The sequence below is a fragment of the Lissotriton vulgaris genome, unplaced genomic scaffold, assembly GCF_964263255.1.
Source record: "Lissotriton vulgaris unplaced genomic scaffold, aLisVul1.2 SCAFFOLD_958, whole genome shotgun sequence".
NCBI classification, from domain to species: Eukaryota; Metazoa; Chordata; class Amphibia; order Caudata; family Salamandridae; genus Lissotriton; species Lissotriton vulgaris.
In genome coordinates this window covers 89,013-111,597 of record NW_028249575.1, presented here as the reverse complement: position 1 = coordinate 111,597, position 22,585 = coordinate 89,013, and the positions used below count along the sequence as shown (strand labels likewise).

Genomic DNA, 22,585 nt, shown 5'->3' with positions numbered 1-22,585 from the left:
CCAAAGTGTAAGATTTTGAATTGTAATGTTAACCTCTTACCACAAAGAGCAGGTAGTGGTGATGCACTGCATATATGCAGATGTGACCTTCAGGTCAAGGGTTGCCATGTGAACCCCTCTACAGGGCAGTGGTATGACACCCTGCAAGGCTGTCATTTTGAAGTGTTTCAACAGGATGTACCAGTTCATTACATAAAGTCTAGGATAAGCCACAGAGATGCATCCTTTTTGGGGTTGAAGAAGTACAGAGTAGACTCTTCGGCAGGCTAGTGTGTTGCCACCACCTATGTTGTGTATGGCAAGGAGCGCATGTATTTCCTCTTGCATAGTCATGGCGATAGCGTGATCTGTTTGGTGGTATGATGTGGATCTCCAGGCAGTGTCCCTGCTGTACCACCAAGAGAACCCACTTGTCCAAGGTTATTTCCCCCATTGCAGAGGAAAGACCCTTACACCCCCCAACCACCCTCGGACTGGTGTTGCCCAATTGGGGTGGGAGTTGGGGGTTAAGAGCATTGTGGGTAATGTTTTAGAGGTAGATCTTTGCTAAAAGAGTTTGGTCACTGGCAATCTTAAAAGGACTTATGTTGTTAATATCGCTGCATGCCTGACTTCGGGTAGGAGTCGATGGCTGTGATCTCCTCTTGATTCCAGTTTGAGAAAGGCATACCTAGGGTTTTGGGTCTGCAGAATACCCATGGCCTTAGCACTCTATCTTGTTTATTGTTGTCATGCATTCTGTCAGCCTGAAGCTTCACCCTAGGCTGATAAGGTTATGTCGAACCTCCAGTCTAAAGTCTGAGACCTTGAGACATGAAGGGCATGCAGAAGGAAGCCAGTGTAAATTTCTCTGGAGGCAATGTCAATGGATTCCAGAGTGTGCTGAAAACGGACATTCAGAAAAGGGGGTGGTGATGGACAGAGTATCTGAATTAAGCAGAACACTCCTACCCAGTCCAAAGATCAGGGCTTGATCCATCACCGTTTTTTAGCTCACTGCACCATCCCAGCTCAGAACCCGGCTACATGCAAATTAGTCTGTCCCTGGCCCAGTGCATCATGGGAACAGGGCAGACCACACTACCAAGCCAATTCTTATACTGGGAAGGAAACAAGCTTCCGGGGACCGGTTTCTGGCATTTCAGCTGTCTTCGGCCCGGCTTGCTTGAATCCTGATGGTTCAGTGAGCAAGGGACTCACATCTGAGTATACCCTTCCACGCTTATGGTGGACAAAACGATTCAGAAAAGGGGGTGGTGATGGACAGAGTATCTGAATTAAGCGGAACACTCCTACCCAGTCCAAAGATCAGGGCTTGATCCATCACCGTTTTTTAGCTCACTGCACCATCCCAGCTCAGAACCCAGATCTCTGCCCTGATCTCTTGACTGGGTAAGAGTGGTCTGCTTAATTCAGACACTCTGTTCATCACCACCCCCCTTTTTGGCCACCACAAGTGTGGCAGGGTATACTCAGACATGAGTCCCTTGCTCACTGCACCACCAGGATTCAAGCAAGCCGGGCCGACGACGGCTGAAATGCCAGAAACCGGTCCCCGGAAGCTTGTCTCCTTTCCGGTGAAGAATTGGCTTGGTAGTTTGGTCTGCCCTGTTCCCATGAGGCACTGGGTCAGACTAATTTTCATATGGCCAGGTTCTGAACTGGGGTGATGCAGTGAGCTAAATAACGGTGATGGATCAAGCCCTGATCTCTTGACTGGGTAAGAGTGGTCTGCTTAATTCAGACACTCTGTTCATCATGGGGCAAACCAAGCAGTGATTTTAAGAATTTGTTTTCTTCCACTTGGATGCGGTCAATTTTTAAATATCCCCAGATAGCTGCCCCGTAACATGCTATTGCGACTGATTTGGCTTTATAAATGGCCAGAATAGCCTCTATTGGTTTCCCCCTAACCTTCTTGCGAACCCCAGTACTGCAGATGCAGAGCTTCTGACTGCATTTGCCTTGGTGGTTAGCTGCGGTACCCATGTTCCCCTTTAATCAAACACTACCCCTAGATAAGTAAAAGCCTTTACTCCGGAGATAACTTCACTGCCACAAAAAAAATGTTTTTTCTTTACTTTTTGGACAACCCACTGACATTGTGTGCGATTTGGCACTATTAATAACCAGATCCAAATTGGACATAAAAGATCCAAAAGAATCAAGGAGTTTTTGTAGGGCAATCGGGGTCCTGGCTATCAGGACCGCATCATCGGCATAGAGGAGCACCGGAATTGGCCTCCCCCCCATGCACGGGATGTCCTGAGTTGCTGCTGTTAGATTGGTCTCCAATGAATTCACATACAATGTGAACAGCATAGGGGCCAAAATACAGCCCTGTCGTACCCCTCGTCGGGACCTAAAGCTTGCTGTACACTTCCCGTCGGTAGTCATCCTAATGGAGGCATTTAGATCTTTATGCAACTCTGCCAGGAAGTGTACCAGAGAGATGTCAAGGCCCATATTCAATAGCATAGTCCACAGCTTTGATCTATTGACTAGATCAAAAGCTGTGGATAAATCCATAAAGCCTAGGAATATGGATCCCCTTTTAGCCCTCGTGTACTTTGCTATTATCAGGTGAAGGTTAAGACATTGGTCTTCTGTGCTCCTCCCCGCTCTGAAGCCGTACTGTACTTCCGTCAAGATATTATTCCTAGTAGCCCAGGAAGTTATTCTGGCTAATACAACTTTTCCTAGGATCTTGACAGAGGAGTCCAGTAATGAAATGGGCCTGTAGCACCTTGGATCTCCCCTCTGGCCTTTTTTGAACACTGGGATTATGGTAGCTCTAGACCAAGATTTCGGGAATCCCACAACAGTTGAAGCATTAAAAACTTTAACTAAAATGTCTGCCCAGAATAATGGGTTAGCCTTAAACAAATCCGAGGGAACCCCGTCTGGGCCCGGAGTCTTTTTACCTGCGCAATTCTCAATGGCTTCAATGACTTCAATGATGTTGAAGTTTACTGGCCCTGGCGAGGATTCAGAGGCAGGAAGCTCAAAAGGCTCCTACGCCATATTACTTCCATAAATTTGTTCGAAGTGGTTAAGCCAGTCACCCTCAGGTACATTAAGTTCCAGTTCCTCGTTCTGGTTACAAGCGAACAGTGGGGTGTTAATTATTGACCAGAACTTCGAGCTATTTTTTAAGGTAGCTTTATCCATAAGCTCAAGCCAAGCATCTCTTTTTAGGGCATGTTTACGCGCTTGGGTTACCCTGGAATAATCCTTTCTCAGCTGTCGCACTAAGGTTATATCCCTAGGACGGGTATTAAGTGCTTTTTAAGTCGATTATGAGCTTTACTGCAGGTAGAATCAAACCAGCCTAATGCTGGTCTGTTCTTCCCTCCGGGCCTTTAGATGTTAAGTTCTGAGATATTAAATGGCAGATGCCTTCGAAAGAGGATAAAACCTCCTCGCCTTTTGAGAGGGGGTTAGCACAGATGTCCAGTTGTTCGCTAGCCTCAGAGGTTATGGTGAGAAAAAAATCCTCTGGTACTACCTGACTCCACTTAAGCCTCCTCCCCTGATCTTTAGGCTTAATGGGTAAAGCAACATGGGGAATATCACTGAAACTCATGAGGGAGAAGCCATTTACTAGCTCCAATTCCACGGGGTTATGATCGCTCCCAGGCATCGGCACGGCATTATAAAAAATCACAGATTTAAGAAGACCTAGCGATACAAATATATAATCAATTATTGAATCACAATCCCTTCCAGTATATGTAGCAACCCTAGTATTTTTATCAAAAAATTCAGCCTCATATAAGTCATTGGTTGCCAACAGATTTTCCATAGCCACCCCCTTCTGACTATGTTCAAAATGCGGGGGGGGGGTATACTGTCAGGGGCATCTGAATCGGTAAGGTCACAGTTTATACATAAATGTACATTAAAATCACCCAACAATATAAAACGACAATAAGTGGTTTGCTTTTCTTTGTAAGTAGTTAAAAAGTCTGTTAGCCACACTAAATGTTCATTAGCAGGGTAACCATTCGGTGAGTTATAACAATTCACACAGAGCAGTTTGCTGCCATCTACCAAAGTCACCTCTATAGCCAAATAGTTGAGGGAATCACAATCAACTTTCATGATTTTACCCTTTACATTCACTGAGACCAGCATCAGCAGGCCCCCTTTATTCCTTCCAGCCGTAGATATTAAAGCCGGGACAAAGTAGGAAGTAAATCCATCCAGCCAAAAGTCACAATCCATGTCCCAAGTCTCCTGCATAGCCACAATGTCATATGACTTAACAAAGTTCAGCCAGTTGGGATCTTCTCTCTTGGACCGTAAACCGGCAATATTCCAGCTTAATAATCTGATCTTATTCCTTTCATCCGGGATATCCAGTTGGAGTTTGTGTCCAAGATTAACTGAAGAAGGTACAAGAGCCATAGGGACATGGTCCACTACAGCGGCATCTTCCATACCCTCTCCATCCCCCCGTCAATCGCACAACTCAAGACCCGACAAAGCGTCAAATCTGTTGTGCGTTGTGATTTGTGGACCAAACCTAAAGAGGTTCTCCCTCCCTGAAGCCTGGCTAAAAGTAGCTGATGGGAGGCCTAAAGGTGTAAAAGGGCTTCTGCCTAGGCTAGGGGTGGGGGGTCCAGGGAGGTGATTATAAAAGTATCCCAAGGGGCGCACACTGATGCTGCTACTATCATTGGCCATTGAGGCTGCCCTTAATAAAACTGTGGCAACATGTTGAGGGAATCTAAAATTTACCACGACGCAATCACCAGTGCAGGTTTTTCATGTGGGGCCAATCCAGTTTACCTGGGAGGAGTTATTTACAGATTGCTTATTTTCTGCCTTTCTTTTCTGGGCATTCCTTGCCGCCCTCTTGCCTTGCTGCTTCCTACAGTTTCTGATTGGTCTAGTGTGGGTTTGGACAGGAGCTACCTCTTCCTCCTCCTCCTCCGACTCTGAAGTAGTTTTATCAAGTACTACAGAATCAGGGGCCTGATGAATCAGTGCATCTACTGCAATGACAGCAACAAGAGGGTTGTCAGTAATGATGGCGGTATCCGATAAACCCTCTGGTAGGGGAGGGCTCTCCAGGGCTTGGTCATAATCTGAGGAGTTTCCTCTACCCAAGGAGGCCCTTCTGTCATTGTTGATTTTATTCACCATTTTTACCAGGAAATTATCAATAGGGCCCGCCCCTACCGATGCCTTGTCTTTCATGGCTCCCGGCATAGGTAGTTGCCCAAAAGAGTGATATGAGTGATATACACAGGCCAAGTCAGATTTTGCAAGGTAAAGTCAAATCAATAGCACCGCAGTTCCCAATGTAACATACACTAATAAGATCGTTTACCTTTACAATTGATTACGAGACTTCATAAAAGAGGTGAAGAATCTCTGGCCCTGCCCTGCCTCCTCCTGCCTCGGACGGCCACAGACGGTTCCGCCCTTGTCCGGGCTTCTCCCGGTCGCTCCCGCGCGTGCGCTCCAGGCGCGTCACGGGCGCGCTGCCCCAGAGGCTGCTGGGGGCTGTGGTCCGGTAAGCCTCCCGGCGTCTCCGTCTGCCTGCCAGAAACCGCCATTCACCTCACGGCACCGCCCGATGGCGTCTCGGTAGGTTTTGTGTGCTCTTGTTTTCAGGTGTTTATAAAACTTCGCCCAAGCAGCGTTTTGCGAAAGGCAATATGCAAATGAGAGCCACTTTTTTCCAGACCCCGCTCCCCTTCAGGGCGCTTCAGAGCTCAGATCCCCTTCCCCAACTCAGGCAGTTGTGCCTCCTCAGCTGCTCCCTGTCAGAAGGGGCGGGGTAGCAGCAGGCCGCACTGCCTCATGGGAGGGGCGGGAAAGTGAACAGACGCATTCACCTGCTTCTCCTCACACCTGGCTCAGAGGTCGTATTTGTTTTCCTTTAGTACTTATAAGGGGTTAAAGAAAGGCTCCCTAGAATAGCTTCAAAGTACTGCAGGCAATATCACAGCTCAGAAGGGGTTAACCCGGTCCTCACCAGGTTCCTCCGGGTCGTAGATAATGTCCCCAGCGTTGGCCTGCAGTTCGCGGCTGCCTGTGCGCTTCCTAGCGCCTTTGTACGCTTCGTACTGGTCACCCTCAGCCCGGCCTGCCAAAGCTCACGCGCCTCGCGTGAGACGCGTACGACGCGGCCAGTTCTATCCAAGAGGTACGAGTCGTGCTGCTGGTGTGCGACTCGTACGGTGATCACAAGCGCACACTGCGGAGGGTCCAAGGGGCTCCCAAGCTACAGAGGGGGGTGCGAGCCGAGCTGTAATGCGACTCGTACCGCGCACAAACACAGTACCTTTAAGTTTCTGGAGATTGGGGGGTCCGGGGCAGACAATGCCGGGGTTGACTCAGGATCCCACGTCGGTGTGTCTTCCTCTGCTGATGCGAGCTACGGCTCGGCAGGGCGGCGTTGCGGGCGTTGTCTTTGCGGCGAGGTGCTTCGAGGCTGAAAAGAGGGGGCGGGCCCCGGGAAGCGGTGCGAGGCCTCTCTGAGTACAGCGCCTACTCCTCCTCCTATGTAGGCAAAACAGGGTCACCAGGTGCTGGTCTGTGGAGCTTGGCTACTTGCCACTTCACTGGTCGGCAAGAGTAAGGCTTAGACTAAGTGCCCATAAGAGTGTCACTTAAGTCCTCATTGAATGGAAGTAAGGGCTCAGTGGAAGCAGGCCCAGGTTGCAGAACTTCTGTAAGGACATTTGTTTTAACTTCAACGAAAGGTAGTTGTAAGGTCCATGACCTCAGCAGCACATGCAATTACCACAGTAAACAAATAGATCTCTACCGTTGTCAGCCCAAGGATGAAACCCACCCTCTATCAAGGGAAGTATCAAGGCCATTATAATTCCATGTATAAACTATCATCATCATAATGTGGGGGTAAACCATCCCCATCACCATTGCCATCTATGAGTGGTGGAATCTGAACCAAAAAGATGATGCATCCTCTGAGGAGAGCCCTGGGGTGGGGGGAGTGATTATCTGAACCAGTCTGTATGGAAATTAGGTGTGCTGGAGTGGAGTCAGAGCGTGAACTCAATTAGGGTTGAGAAAGATTTTGCTCCGGAGTTAGCAGTGGATCCCACTCTGGCACCCCCCACGTCAGGACCGACCTCGATGAAAGGACCGGAGCAGGTTTTGTAGTTGGAATGGAAGTCGTCACTGGAGGTGCTGTAGAAGCTGAGGGTGGCTCCAAGGGCTCAAATGGCCCAGAGAATGGATTTACCAATGGTAAACCAACTGGAAGCTCCTTGAAGCCAGATACCACAGCAATAGGAACCGGAAGAGTGGCAAAAATGCACTGCATGGCCTATTTAAAGGCAATGACCTGTTGCAGAGTGGCTGATGGCCCAGGTAACATCGGAGTCAACTGTAGGATCGGCTCTTCTATCAGGGATCAGGAGCAACATCGAATAGCACCTATGTGCTCTCACAACTTTGATTTAGAGAGAGACTGGATGGATGGGTCAGGTTCTGCTTCACCATCTTGTGTTTCCTCTTTGATTTGGACTTTGAGTTACCAGATGACTTTATCCTCTAGGCAAACTGTTGCAGGATTGGCCTTGAGAGCAGGGCTTGCACGAGGTCCTTGACTTCTTTCAGCATTTGGGGATGTACAGATTTGTTTCACTGTCCCGGAACGCCTTCAGATGTGTAGGGAACACTCATCGCACAAATTGGTATCAAGTCTGGAGTCCAAACACCAAAGGAAACTCTCTGGCAGGTCCATTACCAACATCTGTTTTAAACAGTCATGGGATGGTTTTTAACCTTGTAGTTTTAGGTGGGAACACTGTTCCCTTGCACACAGAATTCCAATTTTAAAAAAGTGTCAATACCAATGAAAAGGGAGCAGAGTGTGTTTTGTGTTCAAAGGTGCATAAAGAAAAGAAGTCGACACACAAGAGTGGCACTAATTTGGAGCCCCACTTTCTCACTTCTCGAGGGAATGTAGCAAACACAAAGCCACCTAGCGCCACCTAGTAGTGTGTGGGAGAACTGCAATGGAAAAAATTCAGTTTCAGTCTGGTGCCTTGGAAATATTCTAAAGGTGAGAATATGTAGTAACCAGTATCCATCAGAAAAGCAAAATATTACTGTTTCCAAATATATCAGGGGACATCTGGAACGCCTTTGTTCTAACCAACTACCTCAAAAAGATCTAGGTTGATAATGAGACTATCCACAACCAGTCTTCAATTTGCTTTAATTTTAATTTCACTCAGAACGTGATGGCCCAGGCAATCGCGATCTTGCTCTAAAGCAGGGGTCTCCAATCTTTTCAGTAGAAAGAGCTATTTATGTTTAATAAAAATAATTTGAGCTACTAATATTATTAGTGACATACACACCAGAAAACATTATATTAGTGGGCACCCTATGCAAGATTACCAGTTGTGATCACCTCGGAGCAGGATTAACATCAGTAATGGAAAAAAGAAGTTGTCAATTTTGAAAGACACTACAAGGGTAATACATAACAGCCACATCTGCAATGCCCCTGGCACCAAGGTAATAATATTAATAGTAAATCTCCCAATGCGCAGGATTATCATTTATCAGTTTGAAATATTTTGGAGAAATGATAGGCTCTGAAAATACACCAGTTTTATCTTGAATACAAAGTTTTCAGTTTTGGTATATGTATATTAATTCAACCATGCAAAACCTTATAATTTGGTAGGAAGGCTACACAGAGTAGAGCTACTCACAGGTAGCTAGAGAGCTACTAGTATCTCATGAGCTACCCGTTGGAGAAAGCTGCTCTAAAGGGAGTGTTGCATTCTGTTGTATTTTCTTTCTGCCTTGTTCTGTCCCATTGCCTTTCCCTGTCTGGATCTGCTGCCTGGAATGTATGATGCGTGCCTGCATCTTACATCCTGGGTTCCAGATTCCAGGCCAACTGATTTACCATACCTGTACCTGAACCTGTTATGATGTGCTGTGCTTCAACTCTGATTCATACATTAAATTCTTCATGAAAAGCTACTTTAAGTTTCCTTGGATCTTTTTACTGGCGACGAGGTAAACCCTACTATTTCTGCCACCATCCTTGGAGCACAGGAGCAGAATTATTTATTTTGAAACTACGTCCTAAGGAAGAAACCTATAATACTTTTTCATCAGCCTTTTCTTCTTGACAGCACTGGTTAATGCTTCTACATCGAAACTACGAAAATTTACGAGCTACCAGTGTTTTCCTACCTATTTTTAAAACTTTTCGTTTTACCAACTGAAAACAGAAAACTACAAAGATTCTTCAAAAAGCATCACTTCTACCGTTTTATTCAGCGCTTCTCTGGATGTTTCCTGCGCTTCTGCTTCGGCGATCCGGTGAAGTATAAAACTGCTTTTATTCAATTTCAAGCCTTTTCGACATTTCTTCATGCGCGAGGCTTTGCTTGGGCTCGAGGCTTCCTCTGCAGACGCGCGCTGTGAGGCTTCTTCGTTACACGCGCTGCGTCATCATCACGCGCTGCGTGATCACGTGACGCGTTCTTCCTGCCTTCACGCTGCACGCCTCAGCGCCATCTTGGTTGCCATAACAACGGAATACACGGCAACGCATAAGAATCATTGTCGAGGCTTCCTAAACGTTTTCTACTCGCCGTAAGGTAAAATAAACTATTTATACACACCGGATGGGACAATAATAACAGATTTACCTTTATTACCGTTTTATTTTCATTTTCAAGTACTTTTGCCGCATTTTCATTCAATTCAAAGGAAAGGATTTCTCTCTTCTTTTCGAACTGGTGACTGCACCACTTAAAGAACTATTGTTAAAGCCCTATTTACGTTATTCGTCTTGGGTCTATTATTATTTAGTGACATTTTTTTTCATTAGTTAAAGATTGGAGGAAGTACTCTTACTTTCCCTAGCCACTATGCAATTTGACCCACCTTCAAAGTTTTTGCAAACCAAAGGAGATCCACCCATCCCCTGGACTAGGTGGAAAGAGGAATTCTTTACTTACCTTAAAGCCATGGATGGCGAAAGGATGTCAGCGGAAAGGAAAAAGAACATTTTCTTACATTGTCTTGGCTCAGAAGGACAACTTGTCTTTAGAACTTTACCTCCTGTGAGATCTGGTGGGGATTCTAATGTTTATGATGAGGCTGTACACAGAATAGAGGGAAGGTTCAAACCAGTAACCAGTGTAGCCTTAAACAGGTTCAAGTTTTATACCAGGGTACAAGATGAGAATGAGTGCTTTGATGATTTCTTAACTGCTTTACGTGCACTTTCTCTCCATTGCAATTTTGGTCTAATAACCGACGAAATGATTAGAGATCAAATAGTGGTGCATGTGAAAAGCAAAAAAGTACAGGAGCAGTTATGGATTTTAGGGGATCCTAGTTTAGAAACTGCCATTAGTACAGCTAAAGCATTAGAACAGTCCGACAAATGGATCAAATCTTTAGACAAAGCCTCTGTTCATCCTGCCCCGTCCACATCCACTGGTGAGGTTAGCACTGTGAATGTTAAAACTCAAAGTTCTAACAAATACGAGGGCAAAGGTAAACAATTTTATTGTTTTAGGTGTGGAAGTCCGGATCACATAGCTTCTTTTCCACAGTGTCCTGCTCTGAATAGACAATGTAATAAGTGTAATCGCACTGGACATTTTTCTAAGTATTGTAAAACTTCTATTAAGCCAGTTAATGATTACAAGAAACCTTCCTATGCTACTCCCAGACGTGCTAATAGTAATGTGTCTTATGTTGCGGAGAGAGAGAGTGACGATCTGCTAGTCAGAGAGTCTGGTATTGTAATTTCCATACAATCTTCGTTCGACATGACACTTGCAGATACCTTGCCTCCTCCTAAGAGTTCAGTGAACATACTAGGTAAAACTCTTGAACTTATGGTAGACTCCTGCTCACCGTGGACCATAATCACTCGTGATTACTGTGTGGAGTCATTTGGTAACTTAATTGATGTGAATTCTTTGTGTGAACCTGATATCGATGCCTACAATTTTGATACTTCCAAGATCAGTTTTATTGGTTTTAAAGAAGTCCCCATTATTGTTAAAAATAATTCAGCTATCATCAAGATGTATGTAGCGTCCAAAGGTGTGAATGTTCTAGGTTGGCGGGACCAAGCTAAGTTGGGGATCTCGTTAAATCCTAGGTTAAAGGATCCTGTATGTGTTCTTGCCATAACTGATGGGGACTATGATCTAGCATCCATGTCTAAAGAGATATCTATCGCCTTTCCCAAAGTCTTTTCCGAGAAACTTGGGAAATTGACTGGTTTTATGCATAAAATCAAAGTCAAACCTAATACTGTGCCTCTGAAGCAGAAGTTGAGAGGCGTTCCCATCAGTGTCAGAGAGGAACTCAGAGTCATGCTTGACAACATGGTTAAAGAAGGTGTTATTGAGGAGGTAGAATCCTCCGAATGGGTTTCGCCTATTGTTTTGGCGATTAAACCCGACAAAACTATTAGGTTGTGTGTGGACCTGAGAGCGTTAAATAAATGTTTGGTTACAGATTGTCACCCGTTACCTAACATAAATGAAATGTTGTGTATGCTTGATGGTGCCTGTGTGTTCTCCACTTTAGACCTTAGGTCTGCATACCACCAGATAGAGCTCACGGAAGACTCAAAACATTTCACCGCCTTCATCACTCCCCATGGTGTGTTTCAGTTTAGGAGAATGCCTTTCGGTCTAGCGTCAGCCGCTTCTGTTTTCCAGAGGGCAATGTATCACATTTTCAGGGATCTGAATGTCTACGTCAAATGCTTTCAAGATGACATTCTTGTCTTTTCAAAAAATATCTCTGAGCATGATGGTCACCTTAGGGAGGTTTGTTCCAGGTTGGAGAAGTTTGGCTTGACCATCAAAGCTAGTAAGTGCAAGTTTTTTTGTAAGACAGTAGACTATTTGGGCCATTCGCTTTCTGGGGATGGAGTTGTACCAAAAAAAAACCTTGTGGATGCTATTGTTAAGGCTCCTTCCCCAGACAACAAGGAAAAGTTACTTTCATTTGCAGGACTTTGCGAGTATTATAGCAAATTTATCAAAAATTTTGCGAACAAAATGGAACCTCTCAGAGAACTTACTAGGAGTTCAGCTAAATTCATTTGGTCAGAGAAGCAGGAACAAGCTTTTAAACAAATCAAAGAGGAAATTGTTAATGCTCCTACTTTAAAGTCCTTTTGTGTCAATAAAAAGTGCATTATTACTGTTGACGCCAGCCTTTATGGCATTGGTAGTGTGTTAAGTCAGTCATCAGGTAAGGATGAATGGTGTGTTGCCTTCTCCTCGAGGACTTTGTCTCCCACGGAGAGAAGGTACTCCGTAATTGAAAAGGAACTTCTGGCCTGCATTTGGGCTGTTGAGCACTTCAGGAATTATGTTTGGGGAAATCGTTTTGTACTACGTACCGACCATAAACCCTTAGTTGGGATTTTATCTCCTGGAGGTGGATGGAACTCCACTGCGCGTATAGCCCGTTTGTCCTCACGCCTTCAAGAGTATGATTTCGAAATTGTGTATGTTCCTGGTAAATGTAATGTGACTGCTGATTTTCTTTCAAGGTTTCCTTGTGAGGAGTCTCCAAAGATGGATATTGACCTCGATGTTGTTGCCTCTGTTGGAGATTGTGTTTCCAAGGAGTTTATATCATTGTCGGAAGATGAATGGTTTCTTGAACTTGGCAAGGATGTGGTTTGCCAACATCTGTTTGATTTTGTCAGGAATGGTTGGCCACCCCATAGGAGTGTTTCTCCAGATATAGCTCCTTTTTGCCAGGTTTCTTCGGAAATTGAAGTGTTTTCTGGTTTACTCTTCAAGTCTGGTAAATTAATTCCACCTCAATCCTTACAAGAGAAGATTCTTCTTCTCGCCCACCAGAGTCACATCGGCATGTCATCGATGAAACGTCTAATTAGGGAGAGCTTTTGGTGGCCGGGAGTGGACAAAATGGTGGATAGGCTGGTGAGAGACTGTTCGCATTGCGTTAACAGTGATAAGATGCTTCATGTGACCTCTGCTCCTCTCAAGCCTGTGTCTTGGCCCACCTTTCCCTGGCAGAAAGTGGGTTTTGATATATCTGGTCCATTTAAACAGTTGCCTTTTAATGCTCGGTATGCTTTAGTTCTGGTGGACTACCACTCCAAGTGGCCCGAAGTAAAGTTTGTCAGTTCTGTTTCTTCTCAATCGGTCATTCTTTTCCTTAAGGAAGTCTTTGCCAGGGAAGGATTTCCTGAAACCTGTGTCACCGATAATGGTGTTCAACTTGTGTCAGATGATTTTGAGAAATTCCTCAGTGCTTGTGGTATCAAACATTACACCACCTCTCTCTATGAGCCTAGGGAAAACGGCCAAGTTGAACGCTTTAACCGTGTTCTTAAGGATTGTTTGAATGTTGTGCAGTCTTCTGATGATAACTGGGTGGATGTTGTGAGGAAAAGATTGTGGACATATCGTATCACCCCCCACTCTGTTACCGGTGTTAGTCCCTTCAGGCTCCTTAAGGGTAGGGAGCCTCCTTCTGATATATGTCCCTGGTGGATTAAAAAACTTGATGTAAAACTTGATGTAAATAACTCTGTTTGTGACCTTGCTGCTGTGGCCAAACGGGTTGAAAACAAACAACTACAAATGAAAACCTTGTTTGATTCCAAAATGAAAGCTAAAGATAATGACTTTGTGGTGGGGGATTGGGTACGAATTAGAAAGCCTGGCTTTCTCGTCAAGGGTCTTTCTAAGTTTTACCCTCCTATCAAAATTGTTAAAGTCTTCAAAAATAGCGTTGCCACGCAAGACGGTAGGGTATGGAACGTCCGCAGAGTAGCTAAGTTTTGCAATCCTGAAAATGTACGTTTCTCTCCTTCCTCCACTCAGGGTATTTGCCTGAGGAGACCTGATGCGTTTCCCCTTTTGCCCTCTCCCAGTTCTGTTCATCTAGATTCCTCAGTTGCCTCTAGAGTTAAAGTTTCCAATAGGCAAAAGTGTGTTCCCAGCAGATATCTGGATTAATGTTTTTTTTAGGGGGTAAGATGTGTTGCATTCTGTTGTATTTTCTTTCTGCCTTGTTCTGTCCCATTGCCTTTCCCTGTCTGGATCTGCTGCCTGGAATGTATGATGCGTGCCTGCATCTTACATCCTGGGTTCCAGATTCCAGGCCAACTGATTTACCATACCTGTACCTGAACCTGTTATGATGTGCTGTGCTTCAACTCTGATTCATACATTAAATTCTTCATGAAAAGCTACTTTAAGTTTCCTTGGATCTTTTTAGGGAGTGCCAACAACTATCACTAACACCATCATACTTGATCCAAAGCATCGAATTGCTTCCCATTACCTGGTCTGATAGCCGACACTGGCAGGATGCGATGACCCACAAATTTCCCACTTTCTTCAAATACTCCAATACGGAGTGATGCCAGCGTCGGTAGCACTACCTGGAGAATGAGCAGGACAAAGAAGATCAGGTCAAGGGCTCCACATGGGGAATGGAAAACATATGAAAGATGATGAAGGCAGGGCAAGGGGGGCCCTACTTGTAGAAAGAGACAAAAGACAGAGATGATGTTGGAGTCTGCTAACCACCACAAAGAGTCTACACTTGACAGGAAGACAGACAGAAGGGGTATGATGCCCCACAAAGAAAAGTATCCATCATGCAGAGCTCGAGGTCTAGAACTGAGAAAAAAGAGACAATGCAGAGAAACAAGAAAAACTGAAAGGGAGATCGTAAGAGTGAAAGAAAGAAGAACAATCTGGTAGGATAGGGGGAGAGAGATTAGAGAAGGGAATGAAAGTGTCAGAAATAGAAGAAAGAAGCAAGAAAACTAGCACAGTACGATGGGAGAGTAGGAATAAGATAATAAGAACTATCTTGGACTGATTGAGTATTAGATGTTACAGAGAAATTCCGTTTTTTATGGTGCATTACCTTCTGAAAGACAAAGCACTCCTCATCCCAGACAGGGTTAAAGGAGTTCCCTTGCGATGTCTTGGTACGGTACTTGCGCTTGGTGTCAATTGGAAGCCCAAACATATCCACCTCAACATAAATGCCAATCTTCTTATCAGAGAGGAACTGGCCGGAAATAATCTGAGAAGAGCACAAGGGATTATCATAATCAGGATGGGTGTTCCACAATTCTCAATACTTTTCAGAAATTAAATTGTAATTCATCGTACTAAAACACCCTGTGAAATCACTAAAGGAAAATATTCCTCGTCCACACATCTCCCAAACGGATGTACGTCATTACCACGCACACTTTTACAACGCGTTCCATTACAACGTGGTTGTAACAACGCAAGTCGTTACAAGGACTTGCGTTGGGGGGGCGCAAATTAAAAAAAAATAATTTACTATTCCAACACCAGTCCCCGTGGATAGTAGGGAAGGTGTTGGGATAGTAAATTAAATGATTTACTATCCTTGAGTGCCACCCAGCGCAATTCGTTGTAACAACTTTCGTTGGTATGACCGCGTGGTAATGGTACGGCGTTGTAACACTTGCGTTGTAAACGTCGCATACCCTCCAAAACCTTGGAAGGATTAGGCACTTTAAGTACGTATCTCTTTTTTTAGAAAAATATCCTAAAAGCAATTGTGAATTAGGTCGCCAGAGGCCACACAGGAAATCCCTAATCAGGGATCACTTTTTAGTACCTGCGATATGAACTTGTGACTCTTTGTATTGCCTATTTAAATCCTTGCATATTATCTGCCTTTCCTCTTAAATTAATGTACCAATTTCCAGACTGGGGAACGAACTAGAGGGCCTTGAGGCACACAAGAAATCCCTAATCATGGGTCACTCTTTAGTTCCTAAGATATGAGCATGTCTCTTAGTGTTGCCTATTTCAAACCTTGCATATTATCTGCGCTTTCTCTTCAATAAATGAATCAATTGCCAAATGGAGGAGTGGACGTGGGGGCCTTTACTAAGCTCAGGTATTTGTATCCAAATTATAGGAAGTATGAGACACACAGCACCTTTCTCTCCACAAAATGCCCCATAGCCCCAAGACATGCAGGTTTTCTTTCAGCATCTTGTTGACCTGGTAAATAAACAGATGATCGTCATTCAAAAGGGGTGTTTGAGATATACTGTTGCACCTCTGGCTAAACCCAGTCAGGAATTCCTATGGAGGAGGATGCTGGTATTAACACCCCCGTGGTGGTATCTGCTCTGTGGAGGGCACTTCCAATATTGGCATTGCTGATGGTCTTTGCCACTGGAAACAACTCGTCTCCTTTTACGGTGAGTTCATGGTAGTTGCTTTGCCAGCTCCACCATCTCCTCTCGTCATAATTGGAGAGGAAGCCCATCAAACAGGCAGCACGCTAGTATGTATCTGCCCCAAGCGCAGCCCTCTTTCATGCAGCATTGATTCGCTTAGAGTCCGTATGGTGGAAGGGCGTCTTCTATGGCCTGTATGCAGGCTCTTATCGATAGCGTGCACAACTAAGAGTCAGAGACAATTTGTCCACAGATATTAGCTGGATCATTTAGTGCAAGCTTTTATTTTTATTTACACAGGTCACAACCTGACTTTCTTTGGCTACTTAAAGTTGTTGGTGGGTGACACAAGTATCTCCTTGAATATGTGGAAGTAATGGACCACACACACTATTTTAGATCGGTTTCTACAAGGAAGTCATCCTCGTCCTTCTGGGTGGGTAGTTTTACCTGATGATGTTGGGCAGCCCTTGTATTATTGCATGGTATGCAATAGTATCACACCTGCCAGGGATCATCTACCTCTCGGTGTCTCAAGGACTCTTGATAGGGTGTTATGTTTCATATAGGTAACCTAATATAGGCTCAAGTAACATCATACCCCTTCACCTACATCCTCTCCCCTACATTAAACAGTAACAAGTCTTTTAAGGATTGAACACCTTTTATGGACTGAACCTTTTACCTAGTTCTAGGCCTGGGTGCAGAAGGAGGGTTTCCCTGAACAATAGTGTCCTATGACTTTATCTTTAGAGTGACACAGTATGAATGAATATTCATAAGGCTACTTGGAAACCCTTCAGGGACTATACACCACCTTCCTAATATCTACGCACAAGGTTCATCAGACACGTCATCTTCATACCCAACAATGGCTAACACAAGAACAAGGGACAAAGGGACTCTATATACTTTTCTGTATAAATACAGCACCTCTTGCTAGCAATAGTTAGAGGGAACCAAGACTTTCAGGCAGACTCACTGACCCGAGATGCTGAGGCTCCTGCATGCAGACACTCCAGCAGACAGTGGTCTGAACATCCCTTGCGGGGTGTCCAACTTGAGACCAAGAAGGGCTCCGACATTTCTCACACTTAAGGTAATGGAATTCGACTAAATCCCAGAGGGATTCTTGGCTATCACACCTACTCATATGCAATGTTCACTTTGGTACATCTAGACAGGCATCGTAGGAGTATGCACACTTTTATCATGCATTTTATATTCATGTATTTATTCATGCTAATTGCACAATGGTAGAACTGCACTATAGGTTTATATTCATAGTATTGCTAATCATATATCTCTTCTACTGTCTAATGGTTGTTACAGCTCATATATTCTACACAAGAATAACAACTGTTCAATAATACTTTATTGAAACGCCCAGACTGTTCATTCTGTGCATCACTGAGATAAACTAAATGTGCACAAGTGACTGAGCGAAAAGTAGTACATTTTTTCCACTATATTCAGGGATCAGGGTTGTCATGTTCTGAGGCTGCCAGAAACGAACCTCTCCCTGATAAGAGGAGACACTAGTGGCACTGTAAACTAGCTTATATGCAAACAGGCTAACATTTCTCGGTGGGGGGTGTATGGAACCAGTCTGCCACCAATCCCACAGTTTATGTTACCCAAACGCGCAGGTCCTGCATGGGTCTAGGATAAGCCACAGGGATACATCCTTTTTGGGGTAGAAAAAGTACAGAGTAGACTCTTTGGCAGGCTAGTGTGTTGCCACCACCTATGTTGTGTATGGCAAGGAGCGCATGTATTTCCTCTTGCATAGTCATGGCGATGGCGTGATCTATTTGGTGGTATGATGTGGATCTCCAGGCAGTATCCCTGCTGTACCACCAAGAGAACCCACTTGTCCAAGGTTATTTCCCCCATTGCAGAGGAAAGACCCTTACACCCCCCCCAACCACCCTCGGACTGGTGTTGCCCAATTGGGGTGGGAGTTGGGGGTTAAGAGCATTGTGGGTAATGTTTTAGAGGTAGATCTTTGCTAAAAGACTTTGGTCACTGGCAATCTTAAAAGGACTTATGTTGTTAATATCGCTGCATGCCTGACTTTGGGTAGGAGTCGATGGCTGGCATCTCCTCTTGATTCCAGTTTGAGAAAGGCATACCTATGGATTTGGGTCTGCAGAATACCCATGGCCTTAGCACTCTATCTTCTTTATTGTTGTCAAGCATTCTTTTAATCTGAAGCTTCACCCTAGGCTGATAAGGTTATGTCGAACCTCCAGTCTAAAGCCAGAGACTTTGAGACATGAAGGGCATGCAGAAGGAAGCCAGTGTAAATTTCTCTGGAGGCAATGTCAATGGATTCCAGAGTGTGCTGAATACTGGAACTACACAACATGGCGCCACCAACGTTGATATGGCACTTATTTAACAGTAGAATCGGAGTAGTTCAGTCATGCTTATTCTCAGAGACCCCAACTCACAAACACCAGAGACTTCTGGAGTGGGTGGGCACAAACTCTGCCACAGCTGAGTAGGTGAAATATCCTATTTATTGGCTGCTGGTTAATTAAGCTTGAAGGACATAGTGTTCCTAAATTGTGCATAACACCTTATCTTAGTTCGCTTGAACAAACTTCTTCGTTCAAAATGACTGAGACTTGGGCTGAAAATAACGTAGTTATAGATTTGCACCTCTCAGGAGAAGAAGAGGTGGATGGAATTCTCACTCCACCAAATTTTAGACATACTATCACCCTGAAACCACTAAAACATGGTTTAACACCTAGGGGTGGCTTAGTAACCTTTGGGATTGAGGCACACAAATCAAACAAAACAGAGGTATTCTATCTGTGGGTTACATTCCCAGAAGCAGATGCTAGAACACACACATTTCACTCTTATACAGAGGGAGATGCACCAGCGGAATATGGTCCCTGCGAGGACCTAGGGGTTCCGTTCAAGTACCAGGAACATTTTTACTGGTTTAAAGGTGCCCTACCCCATTTAAGAACCAGAGTAAGATTAGGCCCGCTTAAAGGGGACGGGGCAACATGGCCTGTACTAGCAGGCTACACACCACATCCTGACATTGAAACAATGCTACAACCAGACTTACTCACACAACACAAAGATCTAATTAGAATCTACAGAAACTTGACTCAATACGTCTTGAGAAATTTCACAGTCCAACCAACAATTGGAACTAATGGTACTCAATCCCAGGGTACACCAACTAAAATAATTCCAAAAACATTACAAGCAGTAATGGGCAAAATGCCCGCGAAACGTGAACAAATAGCATTCTGGGTAGCTCAGAAAATAACTCCGCTCGAGGCTGTATTTATAACTACTACCACATTTGAAAAACACAATGTTAAAAATCAGCTTGCCCATGGGGATAACACAATAGTTAGAGGATTGTACCACTTCGGGTACAGTCTTTGCTGCCATATATACCAGGATACATGGTATTCGTTCATGAACGGTGATACCGGATGTATTAAAACCAATACAGAATGAGTACAGAGCAGAGCCTGCTCTGAACTTAGGGATGAAGTTATTAAATAACTACGAACAGGTATCAGTCATAATACTGGCTAATATTAAAGGGAAAGCAGCGTCAGCGACATTTCGCCAATGCCTAAGGGAGTTCGATCCATTAGATCAACAACACGAACTACCCAAAATAATTGAAACTGCATATGCAGAATTAGGCAGAGACAGTTTCGGAGGGAAAGTTTTAAAACCACAACTGATGGGCAGTCCTGAAAAGGACACTTCTAAGCGGACACCTGCTTCTTCTTCTTCTAAACAGAAGAGGGGGGGGTGTGGCCAAGATGGCGACGAGGTAGGACGTGTTTCCCTGTCCCTCCGGCGCCACCTACCATAAGCCTTGTATATCTCCCCTACTGATGCCCATCCGCGCTGGACAACGAGCGTGGCAGTACCTGCTAATCCTCTACCACCGGCAGTGTGCTGATCTTTACGATCTGTGGTGACTTTCTGCATCTGTCTGGGCTGTTTGCCCAGACCTTGCTGCGGCCCAGGGGGCCTAGCGGAGTGCTGCTGCTGCCGTGGATCTTCGTGTCGCAGTGCCCCCAGCTACTTGGTGAGGTGCCCGGCAGCATACAGAGAGCAGCGACAGGGCCGGCTGACTGAGAACACGAACTGCGGAATTGCCGGGCGAGTGCCGAGAGGGGGCCCGCGTGGCGGGCGCCATTTTGTGGTGCTGAAGAAGACGGCCGGGCTGAGGCGCGTCGGATCCCAGAACGCGGGAGGCCCGGCAGTGCATGGCGCATGCAGACCTTTCTGCAAGTTGGGCAGCAAGCGGACCCTCTGTGAGCGTCTGATAGCTCCCGCACCGTTGCTGTTCGGGGCCGAGGTGCCCGGGGCACAGGAGTGCTGAGGTGAGGAGCGGAGGGGTGGCTGTCCTCTGGGTATGGATCTCAGTCCGTGTGTCGGCAGACGGTGCGGCATCACATCCCTAGAGGTGGCAAGTGGGCCCCACTGGCTACACGTGGGTAGCATTGCTAATTGCGGCGGTGCCTGTGCCCCCGCTTGGCAGACAAGTAGGCTCGGCTTTTATCCTGTTTGCTGGGGGCTGGGCTCAGCTTTGGAGGCCACGCTGCGTGCTCTCCTGGTAGCGGTGCGGCCTGAGTGGCTGACATGAGTGTGGAAACCGCCCCTTAAATGGCCATTTCCTGGGCCTTGTTGTGGTGCTGGGGCCTGGTGATCTGCGCTGATGGGAGCATTGGGCCTGCCCTCGGCCCGCAGATAGGCGGGTGGCAATTTCCTGCCCCTACACTTGATTTCTAAGGGACTGCCGATCCCAGATAGCTAGCCTGGGCCTTGTTGTGGGGCTGGGGCATGGAGATCTGCGCTGCTGGGACCATTGAGCCTGCCCTCGGCCCGCAGGTCGGCAGGTGGCAGTTCTCTGCCCCTACACTTGGCTTCTACGAGACTGCCAATCCCAGATAGCTGTCCTGGACCCTGTTGCGGAGCTGGGGCCTGGTGATCTGCGTGGCAGGGAGCATTGCGCCTGCCCTTGGCCCGCGGGTCGGCAGGTGGCAGTTCTCTGCCCCTATACTTGACTTCGCCTGTGTGACCCGGTGCGGATGCCAATACTGCGCACTGCTTCGAGTGAGGCCTTGCAGCCCCGCTTCCCTATAAGCATTGTTTGGGGAAGACAGGTGGTGGAGGGCTATCGCCTGGCCTCCAGTGGAGTGGCTCGGTCCGTGTATCGGCGGATGGCGCAGTGTGGTGCGGAGGTGTGACGGCGGGAGCAGGGGGTTGGCTTCATACACCGGGGGGGGTGCTCCCTGTCTCTAGGGGCCCCTCCCCCGCCATTCTACTGCACCTTCAGGGGTTGTATTCCCCTTGTGGACCTCTGGCTGGGGAGTGGGCTACTTTATATGTTAACTGAAGGGGGACCTGGGATCAACGGAGTCCCTCGACTGGCTGGTGGAGGCCTGACCCAGCTGCAGCCCACACACAAGGTTCCACTCTGGTGGTGAGGGGCGGGGCAGTGGGAGCGAGCGTAGGAGTTCCCCCCTCATGATATATGCCCCCTTTTGAGCCCTGGGCACAGGTCTTCCCTTGCTAGCCACATTAGCACCGAGGTGCTGCAGGCCTGTGGCTCACTGCCTGGATATCACGACCTGGTCCCGCAACGGATAGGCTCCAACTGTGTTCCTCATGGAGCCCGACACTGTCCGCCCTTTATCACATAACAACCCGGCATGCCCTGCGGGGGTTGATCTCCTAAGTGTCTTCGATATCTCTTATTGCTGCCCTGCTCTGGTTGCGCTCGGCTGCGCTTAGACCCCTGCCTGAGGCGCCATGTTTTCTTCCAGGAACAGAAAGGAAAAGCCCCTGAAAGATCTCCTGCAGAAGCCGGCGAGCCACTCCGCCTCTCAGACGGAATCTAAATCACCGCAACTCGATGACAATGATTCGCCGGCGACCAAAGCTTTTATGGTCGAACTGTTCTCGGCCATAAAGGAGGACATTATGGAGCTCCGCTCCCAGCTCTCTTCTGACCTAAGAGAAGTTCGGCGTGATGTGGACGCCATTGGAGAGCGAGTGGCGACCTTGGAAGAACACGACATAGGACGAGAGGACGATCTCCACCAACTCCAGCAAGATGTGATTTGCCTCATGGAGTAGAATCTTGATGTCCAGGCCCACGCTGAGGACTTAGAAAACCGATCCAGGAGTAATAACATCAGAATCCGGGCGGTTCCTTGAAAAGGAGAAGGCGATAACCTTTGTTTTTACATCTGTGACATTTTTCATCATATCTTGGATGAGGACGGGGATCAGGAAATACAGTTGAATTTTGTTCACCGTGTTGGCTTGCCACATGGTGCTAAAGCTCCCCCGCCGGAC

At 46.3% G+C, this 22,585-nt stretch overlaps 1 protein-coding gene across 1 annotated transcript in view; it reads right to left on the bottom strand.

Moving 5' to 3' along the window:
* LOC147663541 (1-phosphatidylinositol 4,5-bisphosphate phosphodiesterase beta-3-like) overlaps positions 1-22,585 on the bottom strand; it is a 192,045-nt gene that overhangs the window by 84,789 nt on the left and 84,671 nt on the right. The window contains exons 10-11 of the mRNA XM_086950377.1: positions 14,917-15,078; positions 14,323-14,422 (exon numbers count right to left, since the gene is read on the bottom strand). Of these exons, the coding sequence (XP_086806503.1) occupies positions 14,323-14,422; positions 14,917-15,078 (262 nt within the window). The remainder of the gene's footprint in view (positions 1-14,322; positions 14,423-14,916; positions 15,079-22,585) is intronic.